The 18,961-nt window shown below is 42.0% G+C and overlaps 1 protein-coding gene across 1 annotated transcript in view; it reads left to right on the forward strand.

Annotated features, from left to right (window-relative positions):
- The window catches only part of SUCLG2 (succinate-CoA ligase GDP-forming subunit beta), a 378,288-nt gene extending 366,245 nt beyond the window's left edge, over window positions 1-12,043 (forward strand). The window contains exon 11 of the mRNA XM_054504644.2: window positions 11,458-12,043. Within this exon, the coding sequence (XP_054360619.1) occupies window positions 11,458-11,582 (125 nt within the window). The 3' untranslated portion in view covers window positions 11,583-12,043. The remainder of the gene's footprint in view (window positions 1-11,457) is intronic.
- Window positions 12,044-18,961: the final 6,918 nt, after the last annotated feature.

Raw genomic sequence — 18,961 nt, forward strand, 5'->3', positions numbered from 1 at the left:
GATTCTTCTCCTTTTCCTTCTTTATGATCCTTAAAATTGTAAAAACAATTCTTTTTTTTAATTTTTTTTTTAAGATTTTTTATTTATTTGCGAGAGAGAGAATGAGAGACAGAGGGCATGAGAGGGAGGAGGGTCAGAGGGAGAAGCAGACTCCCTGCTGAGCAGGGAGTCTGATGTGGGACTCTATCCCAGGACTCCAGGATCATGACCTGAGCCGAAGGCAGCCGCTTAACCAACTGAGCCACCCAGGCGCCCTGTAAAAACAATTCTTAATTCAGGCTATCCAAAAACAGACCCTAGGCGAGATTGTCCCAAAGGCTGTAGTTTGCCATCCCCTGCTATAAAGTAACCTGGTGTGTTTTGACTAATACAAAAGACAGGAAACAAAATACATGTGGTTCTTTCATCACTGCCTTTTTGCATGAGTCTGTTCAGTTCTTGCTTATCTCTGGACCAGCTTCCTCTCCTTTCTTGCCTTGCACATGACCTCATATAGTCACCACAGATGGCTCAATATGGCTGCCCTTGTCTCAACTTTACAGCTTAATTATCTCTGGTCAGTTAGTTCAAGTTCTCTGAAGACCATCTGACTGGTTACTTAGCAACCATGTATTGGGTAAGGTATCCATCTTTGATCCAATCAGAATGAGCTGAGCCATTTGCAGGCATACACAACCACTCTTTCCAGGAGCTGAGGTGGGGACAGACTCGTTAGAAGAGACCATGAACTGGGGATGTTTATAGATGTTTCTAATAGAGTACTCTAACATTTGTATAGACCCTGTCCCCTCCCCTTGTTTGGTATAGGTGGTACATGTTTCTTTTCCTTGCTCTTCACCTGGCAATCTTCAACCATTTCTCATGATTCAGCCTTAGTATCACCTCCTCTCTGAGGTCTTTCATTAACCATTAACATCACCTCATGTCTGCATTCAGCTCACTAGGCAAAGTTAGTTGCTTCTCACCTGTAATCCTATAGTACTTATATAAACATACCAAATCAAGATAATGGAATGATTACATGTATTTGTTAAATTAAAAGGGGCTTGATTGGGGTGCCTGGGTGGCCCAGTCGGTTGAGTGTCCTACTCTTGGTTTCGGCTCAGGTCATGATCTCAGGGTCCCAGAATCAAGCCCCACGTCAGGATCCATGTTCAGTGGGGATTCTGCTTGAGGATTTCTCTCACTCTCCCTCTGCCCCTTCCCCCCACTCATGCTCGCTCTTCTCTCAAATCTTTAAAAGGGGAGAGGCTCAATTTAATGGAAGAGAGCATAGTTTATTCACTATCATAACAGCTTTTATTTTGCTGAGAAGATGTTACCTCCTCAGTCCTTGAGGGACACTGTCCAGTCATAACTGCTATCATTCCATTTTTAGATTTATCTTTGGTAACTATAGCTGAGGTCTTTAGTAACAATAATTACTACAAAATAGAGAGGCAGTGAATTTACACTTTTCTTTAGCGGAACATAATCTTATGTTTATTAAAAATTAGTTTTCAGAAGTGCAGAAATTGCAAAATCTATAGGCAGTGCTGTGTAAAACTTAGCCCCCAAATAAAATTCTAGCCTGAAGTTTAACAAGAATTAGGTAACTGCTGCCTGTAGCGTAAATCCACATGATGGGTTTTTGTTTGTTTGTTTGTTTGTTTGTTTGTTTGTTTTGCCTCCAGTGCAGTGCAATGTAACAGCCTTTTTAGGGAGTTGGGATATAACTTCAGTTACCAAACTGCCACCAGCTGGCTTAATGTTAATAAAACATCAAGCTGCTAAATATGTCATGCGTTTTTGGTTCCAGCAGTTAATATGTATACTGAGTGCTTACTGTTTCTGGAATGCAGGCCAAAAGTAAATAGAACAATATGCATAAAATATTTATTCATTTTAAATTATTATTTGGCAACATATGGATCCCATAATTTCACCTTTAAAACATTTAGAAACTTTTTTTAATATGTAATGCCATTTAATAGCAAGAGTTGCCTTCTTCAAAGGTCACTGAAAGTGAAAATGCCAAAGTTTACGACCTGGGAACCCTTTTTAGGAATTTTAGGCATCAGAATGGTCAGTATCAGTCAGAAGATAATCAGTTGTTGGCTGATGATGAACTCATTTTACTCACAGATTAGCACATCCATTTTTCTTTAATAGGCAGTAAAATGTTCTGTTTGAGTATTCCCTGATATTGCTTAGGAGGAAAGAAACTTATGGGACCGTTAGCAATGAAGTACAGGCTGGAAGTCAAGGGGTGGTAAAGAGGAAATAATGTGGAGTAAGCAGTAGCTTTTTGGGGAAAAAGTAGCACAGGATGGGGGAAAAGATCCCTAGAGAAAGAATACAGATTGAGGAAAACAGTCCATCTTTTCAAAGAAATTGACCTTCTACCTATATACTGACCCTCAGTGGCTGTTGGACTTTGGGATGGTCTGAAGTGCTACATGTCATTCCTGTGGCCAGGGACCCAAGAAGCATACAAATTCTGCCTTGGACCAGCCAGCCATTCTCCCCACGAGGTCCTCCAGAGAGATACATGCCTAGGAACAGTTACCAGTGACAGGGTAACTAGGTATTATTGTATTTGAACCTAAATGCCAAGGCAGAGTGTTAGTAACACAGTTTGACTAAATAGAAGTCTCCTTTCTCCAAAGCGGGTTAGGCCCAATCAGCCTCAGATAAAGCAGGTTGTGAGGATGGCTCTGACATTCTGTACCATGTCCCCAAATGCTCAAAGACTCTGGTTCACTCACCATGAGATAAGTGATGTCCAATGACTACCAACAATGGGCAGTGTTGCCAGATCAAGCTGGACTAGGTTCCCTTCCAAAGCCACTGAACAGGAAGGAAAGAGAGCATCTAAGGTGGGACCAAGAAAGGGCAGGCCCTGCAGAAAGAGCTCTAGGCTCTTACCATCCTTCTGGGGGAGCAAGGAAGAAAGAGAAGAGAGACCAGGCCCACACAGGACATGACCTTTATCCCCTCTGAAAGTAAGCCCATCAACATCTTTAAATTTCAGCAACTCTTCCCTTCTTGGGTGGCCCTAAGTTTCTTGCTACTGATCCTAGAAAGGTAGGAATCAGATCAGGTGGGGATGAGAAAGGAAGGAAACAGTCTTGACTCCCCCTACAGACCAATCGTGCCTCACTTTATTGGTCATACAAACATACCGTGGACAGAATAGAATAGTGTCTACCAAGTGCAATATTCAGGTCATCCCTGACCTTTGTTAATTTCCATTGAACAAAACTTGTCAATTGCTTATAAACCACTGGCCCTTGGATCCTAAATAGTACCAATATTTCAGACTTTTACCAAATTTCTGGCCCTGATACTAACATTCTTTTTAGATCCTACCCCCTTTATCTTACTGGTCTTCTTGCTGCCTGTCACCTACCTGCCTGCCTGACCATGCAGAGATCCCTGACTCCTGTTTGAATGACCTCACACCTTTCACTCAAGACTCTGATCCTTGAGTTTTAAAAGATTAGACATCTGAGCAGGCCACATTTTCCCAGAGGAAAGCTTTTTGTTTCTTTTTAAACAACAACAGAAGAACTATTTACAAGGAGCCAATTTAGCAACATTCATTTCCAAAGTCATTTTCGTTTTATAGGCTGTAAATAAATTTGCGACATCATGTAACTTCATGGTAATAACATGACCTGGAAATTACAAGGTAATTAAACTCAAAGCATCTAAGAATAGTACTCCAAGAATAATTTACTTCTCCGTGCCAGGAGTCAAGATTTTTCGCTGCTAAGCTCTAATGCAGAATGAATTAGTACTGAAAGTTCCAAGCTGCCACACTCCAGGAATTATGGTGGGCCGCCTCTGTAGTTGCCGGGTATCTGTAGTTGCCGGGTATAACTGATGACCACATGGAGAGGAAGTAGTGGCATCGTAAGAATGTTTGGAGATGACTTGTTATCAAAGTTTATTGTGATTTTAAAGCAAGTGTGTGCTGCTGAAGAAAGTGAATATGGGCATTGAGGTGGCCTGTATAAAGGACTACTGCCCTCAAAGTCAGCGTTCAATCAAAACTGGATCAATCTAAAAGTTTGAAACTGGAGGTGTTGGTTTGATGGTATGGGTTAATTTAGTGATACCGTAAGAAAGTCCTAGAAGAGATTTTTCTAGGGTAAAAGTGGCAAGTTTTCAGATCGCGGTTTGGACTGTCCAGTCTCAGTGGAAAAGAATCCAAAGCCAAGAACCTGAGGCCAACTGCCTGCCCCAAAGGCAGCTGGTCAACAAACATGGTGGCCATCTTGATATAGACACTGTTCTCTTAGACCTTCCTTATCTGCCTCACTAGAAGGCTGGCACTGAAGGGGCCTTTCTTTCTGCTGAAAAGAAAGAGATAAAATACTTGAGGTCACCTCCATATTATCTCCTTGGGCCTCCTGAGAAAGGATAGAGAGACCTGCTGACTTTCCAGCCTACTGAAGAGCTGGCATTGTCTATGGTGTGTTGTGGCTCAGTTGAAGTGACTGCAAATGCACGAGGAATAGAGTCAATGTTGCTGTCTCTTTAGGGCCTCGGGTTGGCTATACCCCCAACCTCACGTCACTTCTCAAGGTTGCCCTCTCACATGATTTTTTCTTCTGAGTTCTGATTATCTTTCCTGAATCTTGCCTCTTCAGACCTAAGGAAAGTAACCATTCCACTCTTACCAACCCTGGGGTACTGCACTATTCCTTGTGGTTTCCCTACATCTGTCCACAACTTTCAAATATCCCCTTCGTTAAGCCCCCTAATTTGAATGAGCCATCTGTTTCCTGTTGGAATGATAACTGATATTCTTACTGATGTTGGGGAGGGGAGCAGGTGTTAGTTAAATGTTTGTCATTGAGATCTCTTTTAATTGTTAACAGTAGGTGATCTGTGGAATACAAATTTCAGTTCTTTATGGTTATCTTTATTTTTGTTTTAGTGATTTGTGAGCTAGAGTGTGGTCCATTTTTGTAAATGATCCATGACTGTTTAAAAAGTCATATTCTTTATGTGGAAGACAAGGTTCTACATAGATTCTTTATACTAAACTTAAAAATGAAATCAGACTCACCAACAGTCACAAGAGAAAACTTCAGACCTGAATTTTCTCCCATAAAATGTAGTAACATGTGATTGAAAATGTAAGTCAACCCCCAGCATATGTAAAGAAAGAGCGATTACAAGCTATCATGAGTAGAAAACCAGGCCAGTGGACAAGTCGGGGCTGGCCATCTGCTAAGTTCACTTACAACCTCCATTTACCTGAGTCAGACCCTCAGAACTTCAGGCTTTAGGATAATCATAAATAGCTCTATTCCAAAGACCTTTGGAGGACTCGTGTAATTAGACCTGCAAGTGCCGAATCCATGAATACCAAATGACCTGTGTCCTGAAAATCCAGTCACCTGTGTCACTGGCCAAGGTGCCCATCAGCTATGATGCAGGCATGGTCTGAGCTGCCCAAGGACAGAGAGTGCTACAACACGTATGGGTCGTAGACATGAAGACAGTGTCTGGTGTGTGGAGTGCAAGGCACATGTGTGCTATGGCCGCATGAAGCCTGTGAGGACAAGAGAGATGTGTTAACAGAAACCACAGAGAAAGCAGAAAGATGAGCAATTCAGAGATTTCTACATTTTTCTCTTGGCCTTTGTTTTTGAAGCTGTTTCTCTAAGGCTAATTCTAATAAGGGACATCAACACAGATTAAACTTTTAATTAATGACGGTTAACTTTTAATGCTCGGTATTTTATATATCTTTAATCATTTTGTATAGTTGATTCACTAGTGACTGAAAGAGATGTGATAAAATTTCTCATCATGATTGTGTTTGTCAATTTCTGCCTAGAACATCTTTTCTTCATCGCTATAACTTACCTAATGTCATGGATCCCATTTCCTGATCTTGGTTGTCCAAGGTGACAGTCATCTTTCAGTTAATTTACTCTAAATCATTATTGATTGGTAGTAAATTAATATGTTGTTTGAATCCATAGTCTATATCTAGAAAGCCCCTCTACTTACAAATAGGTTCAGTTCTGAAAGATTCTACTCATAAATCAAAGAGACCACTAATGCCTTTTGTGGCCATATTTAATGGGCTTTTTGATCTAGTGTTAGTCTCATATTTATAGCAGCTTGCATCAATGAGAGTCCCAATGTTGAGAGTGCATAATTAGAGGTTCTCCTGTATTAACTTAAATTGTATATCTGCTCACAATGAGGAAGAGATGAAATGCATGTTGGGATTTGTAGCAGACATATGTAATTCAAATCCCTCTTCAAGAAAGAACTCCTTGCTCAACTGCAAGATGTGTGGTTAGCTGACAGCCTCTAGCAGTTCCTCCTTTGGTGGACCCTAGCTTTTGAGCCAAGGTCATGGTCTTTCCAGGGAAGCCCCAGCTCATGACTGAGGAACACAACAGTACAGAGTTTAACCTTTTCTATCCAATGAAAGCCTCCTTCAAAGGGCAATCTGCGCTCTGCAGAGTCCTGTTGGGTTGCCAGATCTATAGACCCTCCCTGCCCAATTCAGCTTCCTCCCTTTTCCTTTCATAGATGTCACTTTTCAATAAGCTTCATGCACTCCTTATTCATTCTTAGCATCAACTTCCCAGAGGCCCCAACTGGATGACACCAGAGTTAACCAAAAATGTTCATTCCAATCCAGTTCTCTTATTTTCTCTCCATGCTGCTTTTATAATCCTCCTAGAAAGATTAAAGATTTTATTTCAATGGTGGAATCAGTTTTTATTTCAACCAGTGAAGTAATGTGCACAACAGATTCATCAATAGGTTTAGGAAACCATTAGTTCATAGTACTCTTAAAACTCTTGCTCAGGTCTTAAAGTATTTTGCCTGAGAAAACTCAATAACATTGAGGCACAAATGTTGGGTTACAGATGCCATTGATCTCCTACAAGGTACTGCAAGGAACTGATGCATTGATTCCATCCAGGGATGCCAATCTGCATCCATGTGAGGAGAGACCATGCTGGGAGATGCGGTGTTGTAGGCAGTTTCAGTTCTCATTAGGAAGCGTTTGTTTTGAGAGTTTGGTCTTCATCTATACCTTTACTGTTCTTTAAAAAATAAATAAATAAAGGGTTAGAATATGAGAAGGAATTTAGTAAACCATGCTCAGGCAGGGAGGGTGTCAGAGGGTAAAGTGAAGTGAATTCCAAGCAAGAGATACCTGCATTGCTAAGAAGCCTGGAGGAAGGAATAGGTTAATAACAGTAAAGTCTGTCCTTTAATTACTTGAATCATCCTGAGGAGTGGCGTCATGTGGCCAAAGTGCAGATAAGTATGTTCTCACCATCCATTTCATATGAACTTCCAGACTTTGAAATTCTAGACGCACCCCAGTAGTAGTATCCTAACATAGCTGTGGATTTACCATGAATGTACAGGGTGGGCATATAAAATGGAATGAGGTTGAGTGATGGTATAGAGCCTAATGCTGATGTCCTGGTGGACCACATCCAGTGTGGTTTATAAGGCTGCATGGGGTTCTAAAAAGTGGGTCAAATGTTTGTTCATGACAACCATTTACAACTCAGTGAGATTGAACAGATCTATACATTTTTAAGCTCTTTTATTTTAGTCTCTGTGTTAAGCTAGTAATAGCTATACTGTAATTCCTTCCTCATTGAGGGCAGGGGGGTGGGGAAGGGGTAATGATAAGTTGGTATTTGTAACAGAAAGTGAAGAATTCCATAGGCAAAAATTCATTTACCTTGAGGAAGTGGGGAAGTCCCTAGGAAGGTGATCATACACTTAAAGTGACTTGAAAGCAGTCTCATTCTCCTCTCTCTCCATATGTCCTAAAGGTAATTCCAGATGCCCAGGTAGAGAAGTGCCTGGGAGGGGTGAATGGGTCATCTTGCTGTCATTAATCACTTGCAGACTGATTCCTAAGCCTCCCTCAGTCCTGCCCTGGTGTGATCTACAGTATCTCCTGGCAGCAAAGTGTATGAAAGCTCAGGTCCTTCTTGGGCATCTTTCTTCTGTAAATGTCAGACTCAGAGAATTATCCTAGGAAGGACAAAAAAAAAATGTATCTCCTGCAGCTTCTTCAGAACAAACGCATCCTTTACACATGCATTTTTAAAAGAGGATTGCAATGCTTACTTTTTTTTTTATTATTTTGGACAACACTCTTAATGCGTTAGGTAGTATATAAAGTGGAGATTGTGTATAAGTGGAATTGAGGTGTACTTGTCTCTTCTTCCTCAAAGGATTGTTTTATAAGCCCTCCAGTGGTATGTCATTGCTACTTATTTACCATACCTCATACATCAGCATTTGTCAAAATGTGTTCTGTGGAACACTGGTCCTTTGAAATGCTCATGAAGAAATAGATTTGGTTCAGTTGGTCTTAGGAAGTGCTGCCCACCATACCTCAATCTCTGAGATTCACCATGCATGCTAAGGGATGTGAAGAGTCATACAGTCAAGAAACCTGTTCAACTTTTTGTTTGAACAAATATTTCCTAAAGTCTTTTGATGATGGAATCCTTTTTGTATGTGTGTAACATTTGTTAACATCCCCATAGCAATGTGCTGAGGACATAGAGTCAAATGATTAAGAGCCAATACACTGTAATGCTTGGGTTTGAATCCCAGCAATGACATTTACTGTGTGACCTTGGATGAGGTTATTATGCTCTTTGTACCTCATGTTCCTCATCTGAAAAATGGGAATAGTGATAACACTGTGTTAGGTTGCTGTGAGGTTTAAATAAGTTCATATATTTAAAGTGCTCAGTAGAATCCATGACCCGTAGTAAGCATTTCATGGTGTTTCCTGTTATCATTGCGACTTTTCTGTCTTTATCTTTAAAAAACAGCTTTGGTCTAATAATAACAATAAATATGAAGTGAATATAATCTTATGGTTGACAAACTTTTCATATATGCATATCTAATCTTCAAATCAATCTTAATAGATAGGCATTATTGTGGTTATACCGATTTTACTGATTAGGAAAGGAAGGCTAAGAAATGTGACTATATTTCATGAATGGGCAGTAAAGGGGAGAGCCAGAATCAAATATGGGTCTTCTGACATCAGATCTTGTGCCTTTTCCACTTAATATATTTGGTTTTCCTGTGATTTCAAATTAAAATATGAAAACTCTCTACTTGAAATAGCTAAGAATGTTCACCTTTCAAAAAACATATAGTTTAAACTCCAAAGATTAAAAATAGAAGTTAGAAATTAAAGGCATTACAATGGATGAAATTTAAGTAAAGCAAGCAAGACAGGGCCTTGTAAGTTATAAAGTCCCCAGACTAATATTGTAGAAAAGTGAAGAACATGTACATGGGATATAAATACATTCTCCAGGTTACAAACTAAAAATCAGTACATATAATCTGAACAAGGATCATTATGCTTTTTGGTCACATGCAAGAGGAAATTCTAGATGCTGAAATACTAAATTTCTATGATAGTTTAAGAGTTATGAGGAAAATCAAACTCAGTATTTGAGGTCTGGATTTGAGTTGAAGAAAATTGATTGGCCTTTATTTTAGCATAATGTATGATCTGCTTCAACCATGCATAATCTGAAATTGAGAAAAATCATGCTTCAGCACTTAACATTTCCTAGAAAATGCAGTTGATACATTAGATGTGCTGCTCATGGTACTATCATTCTTGATTCATCTTTGGGTCTCTGAGTAATGTTGAAATAATTAGGTGATCTTTGAAGAATTTTTAGGGGATGGTGTCAAGGCCCTATTATCAAAATGTTTCCTTTTTTCTTTTTTTTAATTTTTATTTTATTTATTTATTTTTTTATTCTTATGTTAATTCCCATACATTACATCATTAGTTTTAGATGAAGTGTTCCATGATTCATTGTTTGTGCATAACACCCAGTGCTCCATGCAGAAAAAATGTTTTCTTTTTTAAAAAAAGTGGAAATAACAGAGGGTGGGGTAGGACTATAATCCTGCTGATTTGCCACTGATTACCCTTATAAACAAAGACAATCTCATCATAAGTTCAATTTCTGGTCAAAAGAGTTAAGAGAACCAAGTAAAACACCTGTGAGGAGGAATGGATAGGAAAAGAGGAAAACATTTCATTCTGTCCAAATCACAGTGGTCCAGTGATATGACCAGATTGATCCATTTTGATAAATGGAAAGTCACAAAAACCTTTCCTTTGGGTCACTATCACTAGATTTTAGTACCCTGTATTTTCCCCAAAAGTTTATCTTGCCTTATGAACTACTTTGTTCCTTTTAATTAGAAGATGGTATCTATTTCTCATTTTGCTTTGTCTACCAAGGAGCTCAGAGCTAAACTTAGTGCTAAATCATGGTCATAATTTCATGTATCTGCAGCTTGATGCAGTCTCACCTCCTTTGTAGCCATGATTGCTAATAATAATTTCTATATATATAAATTTTGGGATTCATGTGCTGATACTTACATCCTTTTTTGCATGTGTCTTAGAAATGAGAGTGGGGGTGCCTGGGTGGCTCAGTTGGTTAGACGTCTGCCTTCGGCTCAGGTCATGATCCCAGGGTCCTGGGATCGAGTCCCACATTGGGCTCCCTGCTCAGCAGGAAGCCTGGTTCTCCCTCTCCCACTCCCCCTGCTTGTGTTCCCTCTCTCTCGCTGTGTCTCTCTTTGTCAAATAAATAAATAAAATCTTTAAAAAAAAAAAGAAATGAGAGCAAAATGAAGGTGGAAGGAAGACATTTAAGAGCAATATTTTCAACAATGAGCATGAGAAAATTGAAAATTTTTCTTCATTAGCACTCCATTAACCAGAGTTCCCCCAACCCAGGCATTTTACTTAATGATACTATTAGTACAATAATTATACTTAAAGATAAGCACTGTGAAAATGAAAAATATGTTCAGGTGGGGGACAAAGAGAGTGATGGAAAAGGGAAGGTAGAAAGATTGAACCCAATCATGGAGCCTGGGTGGCTCAGTGGGATGGGTGTCTGACTCTTGGTTTTGGTTCAGGTCTTGATCTCAGGGTTGTGGGATCAGGCCCCACGTCGGGCTCCGCACTCAGCATGGAGTCTGCTTGAGATTCTCTCTCTCTGCCTCTGCCCCACCCCCTGCTCACTCGCTCACTCTCTCAAAATAAATAAATAAATAAAAACTTTAAAAAAAATGACTGAACCCAATCAATACCTGTGACTTTTATTAAAGGTTCAGAGGAAACAATTGTCAATATTAAGATAAAAAATTTTGCCAAGTAGGGAAAGCCTATTACATCCATCCATCTGAGAGCAGCCAAAAAGGCAAAGAAAATTGACAAGTGAATTTTGGGGAAAGGAATCTGCATTGCACAAGTTCACACAAGGGCTATGCTCCTAAAGTTTTTTGAGACATTTTACCTGACAGTAAGATCTTTGCATTTCCAGGTCCTTTAAAAATGTTTGTTTTCTCCAAGGCATCAGAAAGGAAATCCCTGAGACGTTTCACATTTTACAGGAGAAAGAGAATCCATGTCCACTGCCATTTGCAATGAAAACCAGTCTGGCCTCATTCTTTATCTGGGGACCCTCCAAAACCCTCCTGTCCAGCAACTCCAGGATTTGATGGCAAGGGGACCGTAAGCAACAGGAGAAGGTGAGAAGAGAAAATGAACAGCTTAACTGGTGCTCCCCCTCTCCCCAGGAAGGGCTGACACAGTCGCTCCAGGTACTTCTTCGGGCATCTCTTAATGCCTGTGGCCTTGTGGTACTACTATTTTGTTGTTTTACTTCAGATCTCAGTTTGCAGACTTGCATCTTTCTGAAGACCAGTAACTATTTATTTATAAGCCTCAAACAGCTATTAAGTGCATATGTGGAGGCAAGTAGAATTGCTGCTGGATGCGTAAAGTAAATTGATTCGTACCTACAATTTACATTTATTCTCGGGTATATTTGACACTAATGTTGTAACAGAACTGCCATGATGAAGATTAATTACATAAACATTTTTTGCTGACTTTGTGAGCAGCTGAGTTGATTGTTTTACTTGATTTTCTAAGCTTGGCGCCTAATAGCAAGATGGGAGACATTTCTTGGTTTTGCTCTGCACCTTCATAGATTACGTGTCCCAGACCAGTCTTCCTGAATAAGCATTTGGGGAGGGCTTTTGCTAGCTACAGTGTTCCAGCCTCCTTGATTGTGAAGGAAGAAGTAGAACACCGTTTAGCTCTTGGAAGTTTGCAAACATCTGGATTCCAGCAGAATTCCCCAGAATAAAATAAGAATTGTGCTTCCACCATGGGTATAAATGTGCTACACATACAAGAAAGGGCAATTTGTTTAGTTTTTCTTGCTCAACCAATATTAACCTAGACCCAAGCACCTTGAGCTGGAGAAGGTTACACCCTCCGAGGCTCTATTTTTCTCCTTTGTCAGATGGGGATAATTATAGTACCTTCCAGTGCTCCTTGGACTACTTGCATTGGCCTCCATGGGGTACATGTTAAGATGCAGTTTAGGGGCCCAACTCAAGTCACACAAAATCAGAAGCATTGAGGTACTGCCTGAGTATATCCAGTTATGGTTTAGAAAGCACATGCCTTGAGATTACAGAGAAATCCTGAGGGGTTTGCACGGATCCAGCAACAAACTAGAAAGGCCTCTAAGGGTGGGCATATCACAGTCACGGCTGTAGGACTCATTGTCTAGCCCCACGTATGCGTTCAGGGAGGGCAGATACTTTTGTGACAGGCTCGGTATGGGAGCTCTTTGCCGAAGTTCCAAAAATCCACAGCTGCTCCACCAGAAGTCTTTTCTTGGGAGTGAAGGTGAGCCCCCGCCCCATCTCTCTCGAAACTCCCCAACACTCACTACTGTGTGCAGGCCAGGGGGCTTGCGCCCCCTGAGCATCCAGGCCCACAGGAAGCCCCGCATCTAGGTTGGCCCATAACTGCTGTTTTCACTGCTGAAAAACTGATTCAGGCTTAATCAGCTCCTGAAGCAAGAAAGCCCAGATTTGACGAACAAAGCCTTATTATAACTTTTTTGTGCCAGGCCAAAGAAAAAACTACCCCTTGTTTTTCCAAGTCCCGTAGTTGAGACAGAAAAAGGCACCGTAGACCATTTTCAGAAATTTTCCTGCCTTGCTCCTATTTGAACTCACTTTCCTGATGTGTGGTTGATGCATTCGTTGAAGTCCTGGAAACCGAGGACAAAGATGTGTGCACAGTGTGGGGGAAACCACAGGAATACTCCAGTACCCCATACTTCTTATCAGCAGGGAGCAGTTCCCACCCACGGTCCTGAGGAAGCAGGGGGAGGATCATTTACAGGGACTTGAAGACAAAGCAGCTGTGTGGAAAGGGATGCTTTACCTCCATTTCGTTGAAGAATGCCCCATGGAGGAACCAGGGGAAATAAATGCCCTCATCTGGCTCTCTCTCAGGCCTCAATTGCTCACCCCAGAAGCTGGGCTTAAAGGCAAAGGAGCCATCTGACGGGGCCCACACCCGCTAAACTCAGGCCAGGGAGCAGGGAAGGATGGAGAATGCATGAGGGAGCAGATGCAAGAGACCCAGCACGCCTTCTTTCCACTAGGGTCTTTTTTCTTATTACCTGACATTCGCTGGGTACTAATCATGGACATTGATACCAGAACTGTTTGAGGCATTTTCTATACATTAGCTGGTTTAATCCTCACAACAGAGCCGTGGAATAGACACAATTATTTCAGGGATAAAAAATCAGAGGCTCAGAGAGTTTCCACAGTCTCCCTTTGGTTTCCAAGCTCATTTCATAAACAGGATGCTAACTTGACCTGTGGAGGTGACAGACCAAATAGCTGAATTTTCACCTGTGTTTGCGAGGAGGTGACGAAGCTGATCCTCTAGGTGTACGCTCAGAATTTGTTGAGAGATACTTTGTTCGTCAGCTGTCATTAGGGAAGATCAAATTAAGCAGGCGCTGATGCTTTGCTTTCTCTCTTTAGCCCTTACTTATTTTATTTACATGTTTATTTCTTAGTTTATAGATTTATTTCAGAATATAATATGTGGGCAGAAAAGTACTCAAATTTAAGTGCGTGGCCTGATAGATTTTCACAAAGTAATTCACTCTGTATCCAGCACTCAGACCAAGAAACAGAACATTCTCCACCCTAGGAGCCCCTGGCCCCCCTTCTTATACCTATACCCCCATCCCCACCACCCTGCTTTCAAATCCTCATACATCATTCTTGTCTCTGGGTGATGGGACACAAGAAGGACGTGAAAATGCTTATTTTATACTTAAGGTAGATTTATTAATGATTTATTGCCCTAGATCAGGCAGCAGCAAACGGCCCATAGACCAAATACAGCCCACCATCTATTTTTATAAATAAATTTGTATTGGAACATGGCCGTGCCCATTCATTTACTTATTATCTCTGGCTATTTTCAAGCTACAGCGGCAGAGTTGAATAATCCCCAAAGAGGCCTTACGGTCGCCAAAGCCAAAAATATTTGCTATATGGCCCTTTTAAGAAAAAGCTTCTTGCCCCTGCCAGAGGATAGGAACAGTACGGGATCAAACAAAAACTAAGAACAAAAAACACCTGACCTGGTCTGTCTCATGAAAATCCTACAGTCTGGTGGAGGAGACGGACAGTAAACAAGTAGCTGTACAAAGACATAATAAATGATATACCATGAAAGGTGCTTAGGAAAGAAGCCCAGAGTGCCATGTCGGGCACAGGAGGCCATCGTCTTGTGCCGTCACGTTCTTCAGAAAGCCTCCCTACCTTGGCATACCCCAGGTTTTGTTTTACCTGGACAGGGACAGGGGATCCTCTGGAACTGTAACAGAATGTACGGGTCCGCAGCTGGGTGTGGATCGTTTTCAAACACCCAGCATCCGAGGGGCGAGGAGAGCTCATCAGGAAGAGCGTATTTGAGCCACTGTGCAGAGCCTCGTGCCCCGCCCCCCACCATTATTGCTCGTGTCTGCTTAATAACGGGATGTCACCTTGCCTGTTCACCTTTAACCCGGAGCCCCAGACAACGCTTCCTCTCTTTCATTATCCAGTGACCTCTCCTATCAGCAGCCTGTGGCTGTGAATTCTTTATCCCCGTGAACTTGGCTGCCGTGTGTAATGCTGCGGAACATGGAGAGAGGCCCTGGGCGGGGGGCAGCAGGTGCACTCTTCCAGGGAGTACGGTGGGTTTACATTTAATATTGTTGGGAAAGGTTTTGTTTCATTTTTGCCCCGGAGGAGTGTGCAAAGAGTGGACCTTTGGATTTGTCTGCGAGGGAGGAAACTTGCGATGACTTGCCACCTCTGCCTGGTCCGGAATTGCGAGAGCACAAACTTACAGGGGAATCAAGCCCGAAACCTCAGCGAGGGCGTGGGCACCACCACAGAGCACTGCAGCCTCTAAACCTGCCAGGGGCTAACTCTGGGGGTTTGTGGTATGATTCGTATTAGAATGCTCTTTTCTTTCTTTCCTTCTTTCCTTTTAAATATTTTATTGAAGAGAAATTTATCCTTACTGAGCAGGCATTTTGGTTCCCCTGAGTTGGGTTTGTAGCTCTGAGAGGGTCGTCTTTACAGGCGGTTATTAGAACAGACATCTTCAAACCCTCCCTAATCACAAGCTAGTAGCCCTTCGAGCTTTGCATGTTCTCAGCACATCTGCAGCGGTAGAGCATGGCCTTGTTCTTCTGAGCTGCTTGCTAAAAAGAAAAAAAACTTGGAGATGATGACTTTGTCTCTCCCTGAACAAGTAGTCTCAGAAAGACAGTCTGCGTGGACAAGAGAGGCAGACATTTACAGTTGCATAAATTTAATTTAGAGAAATTACGGATTCTTTAAACCAGGATTGCAAAACATCAAAATAAATTTCTGCACACATAACTCAAGCCCGCATCAACTTCAATAATCAATCCCTGCATTTCTTTCTGCTGAGTCTGGACAAGGCCTCAGACTCATTCTTAACACTGTATTTCTAGCAGCTACTATCAGGAAATAAAGTACAAGGGGTGCCTGGGTGGCTCAGTCATTAAGCGGCTGCCTTCGGCTCAGGTCATGATCCCAGGGTCCTGGGATCAAGTCCCACATCGGGCTCCCTGCTCAGCGGGAAGCCTGCTTCTCCCTCTCCCACTCCCCCTGCTTGTGTTCCTGCTCTCGCTGTCTCTGTCAAATAAATAAATAAAATCTTTAAAAAAAAAGGAAATAAAATACAAGCTTAAACAGACTTAGCATTTCTGATTTAAGTAACTACTTTTTTTTAAGATTTTATTTATTTATTTGAGAGAGAGAGAGGGAGAGCATAGAGGGAGAAGCAGACTCCCCGCTGAGCAAGGAGCCCGACTTGGGGCTCGATCCCAGGACCCTGAGATCATCACCTGAGCCAAAGGCAGATGCTTAACCGACTGAGCCACCCAGGCATCCCAAGTAACTACTTTTGAGTAGACAGCATACTGTGAATAAACTGATAATAAGTGAGCATTTATTATGTGCTGGAGATTGTTCTAAGTGCTTAACATGAATTCACTCATTTAATAGAGGCTACATGAGTACAAACTTTGTTTAGATGAGTGTTGGATCACCAGTGCCCAGAATCGTCTCTGGTACACAGTGGGTGCCTAGTAAATCCCTGTTATTGAAATGAATTCTGAAAACTCCTATTGTTATTCTCATGTGCCAGTTAAGGAAACTGAAGCCCAGATAGCTTAAGTAACCCCTAAAGGGCTGGAGCCATGATTTAATATTGCTTTCACATTTTGCTCATACTTTTAACCACATTGCTCTACTGTTTCTCATAAATAACATTTGATAATCTCTGTTCTTATTTATTAGTGTCCAATAAGCTGGTTATTTGGTCTCATTGCTTTTCTTTATTCTTCTTGCTCCTATCTTTTTTGATATTCTAGAGAGTTATTTGTCTGTGAAACGAAAAAAGGGAAGAGCAGGAGTCGACATCCAGATGCCTATGGGGTTTCGACAGAAGTGAGGGAGGCCAGGTGGGGACCGCGGGGTGGTGGGGAGTCCACGCCCTCCGGCAGCCGCTGCTCAGCTCTGGTGGTGGCAGCTGTGGGGGATCCAAGCCCGCACTGCCAAATCTTCCCAGTCTTCAGTAGAAGTAGGAAATCTGAGCCCTGCCGATGAAAACGCCAAATGAAAATATCAGTCTGAAAAATCCCATATGGAAAATGTTGACAAGCAAGGCAATCTGGAGAAAGAAAAAAAGAACAGAAATAAACGAAACATTGCGAGTCAAATAAAATTTCTCTGCAGGCTCAATCTATCCCTGGATCTGTAGTTCACAACCTGTGGGAGAAACAGAAGTCACAGTGGCTTCGGATAACTGATCCCGTAGTTCTGGTCGAAACAAGCAAACAAACAACCCATGACAGGACATCGTTGTAACTGTTAAGATTTTAGAACAGGTGTCTCTGGGAAATAGAATTGCAATAATGATAGTATCTCAATACCTCAGCAGAGTGTTTCATACTTTTTAATTTGCTTCTACAGATGCATTTGAATCACCCTGAAAATCATTCTGGTGGTTCAATGACTTGGTCAGTATTAAGCAGTGGGATTCAGGATCAGACCCTGATCTCCAATCTCAAGCTGGTTTTTCTGAAGCAACACAAATGCCAAGGGGGCTGGCTGACCCCCAACATTCACAGCTCATACAGGCCTTGGCTTTTACATCTCATAGATAGTGAAAGGTAAAGGGACGCCTGGGGGGCTCAGTCGGTTAGGTGTCCAACTCTTGATTTCAGCTCAGGTTAGGATATCAGGGTGGTGAGATGGAGCCCCACGTTGGGTTCTGCGCTGGGCGGGAGCCTGCTTGGGATTCTGTCTCTCTCTCTCCTTCTGCCCCTTCTCCTGCCCTCGCGTGTGCTTGCACTCCCTCTCTCTCTCTCTTTCTCAAAAAAAAAAAAAAAAAAAAAGAGGTAAACTTATCCAGAGCTCATGCCCAATTTCTGATGAATGTTTAGAGAGGAGAGAAACAGGGCAATCATTTGAGGATACTTGAATGATTGCTCGAGCATGTTATTCTTGGCAGATTGAGGTTGTTCATTTCCACGTGGTCCTCCCCAAATCATCTCTAATTACAAAAATACGTGCCTACCGAAGCCTGGATAAATAATGTAATTGTGGCCTAATCATTGTGTACATTCCTAAGCACTCAGCTAATGACTAGTAGGTTTGGGGTTTTGATCCTCCAAGTGTAGCTTTCCGCCAGCCGGAGCTGAAATGTAGCACGTTTTGCATGCTCCACGGAAACCGTTTTAAATTAGGCAGATTTGAAAATCATCACACGGAGGGAGATTTTTCTGATCGCTAGGTCTGTGTGGGCCTCTCGAATGTCAGCTCTATGCAGGAAGGGCTCTTGGCATTTGATGTCTTTCTGCCGGGTTGTGTATTTGACACCTGTTCTGGGGTGTCTTTTCCCAGCCACTGGCCTGGCTGCTGTCATAAAACCAGTGAGAGTCACAGGCAATTAATGTTCTTTTCCTCAAGTGCTCCTGGAACTGCTTATGTCATGTGGCACTTCTGCCTGAGATCCGTGACCTTTGGAACTACAAGCACAAGAAAGCAAATAAGCTTGGCCGTGCATGGACCCTGTTCCATTAAGTCATGAAAAATATGAAAACAGATTGTAGTTGCTGCATGCAGAGATGATTGTGGAGCACTTTATGTCTCAGGATTCTTAGAAATGAAGATGTGGGGCGCCTGGGTGGCTCAGTTGGTTAAGCGACTGCCTTCGGCTCAGGTCATGATCCTGGAGTCCCGGGATCGAGTCCCACATCGGGCTCCCTGCTCGGCGGGGGGTCTGCTTCTCCCTCAGACCCTCCCCCCTCTCATGCTCTCTCTATCTCATTCTCTCTCTCAAATAAAATCTTTAAAAAGAAAAAAGAAATGAAGATGTGTGCCCACACCAAAACCCAGCTAAACCATAAAAGGGTGGTAAGTACATTGAACCGTAATGCATTAACGTATGTGCAGCAAAGTAAGAAAATTTGTGAAT

This window comes from Mirounga angustirostris, unplaced genomic scaffold (assembly GCF_029215605.1).
Source record: "Mirounga angustirostris isolate CCGP_5_RB_7025 unplaced genomic scaffold, mMirAng1.0.hap1 SCAF_1, whole genome shotgun sequence".
Taxonomy (NCBI): Eukaryota; Metazoa; Chordata; class Mammalia; order Carnivora; family Phocidae; genus Mirounga; species Mirounga angustirostris.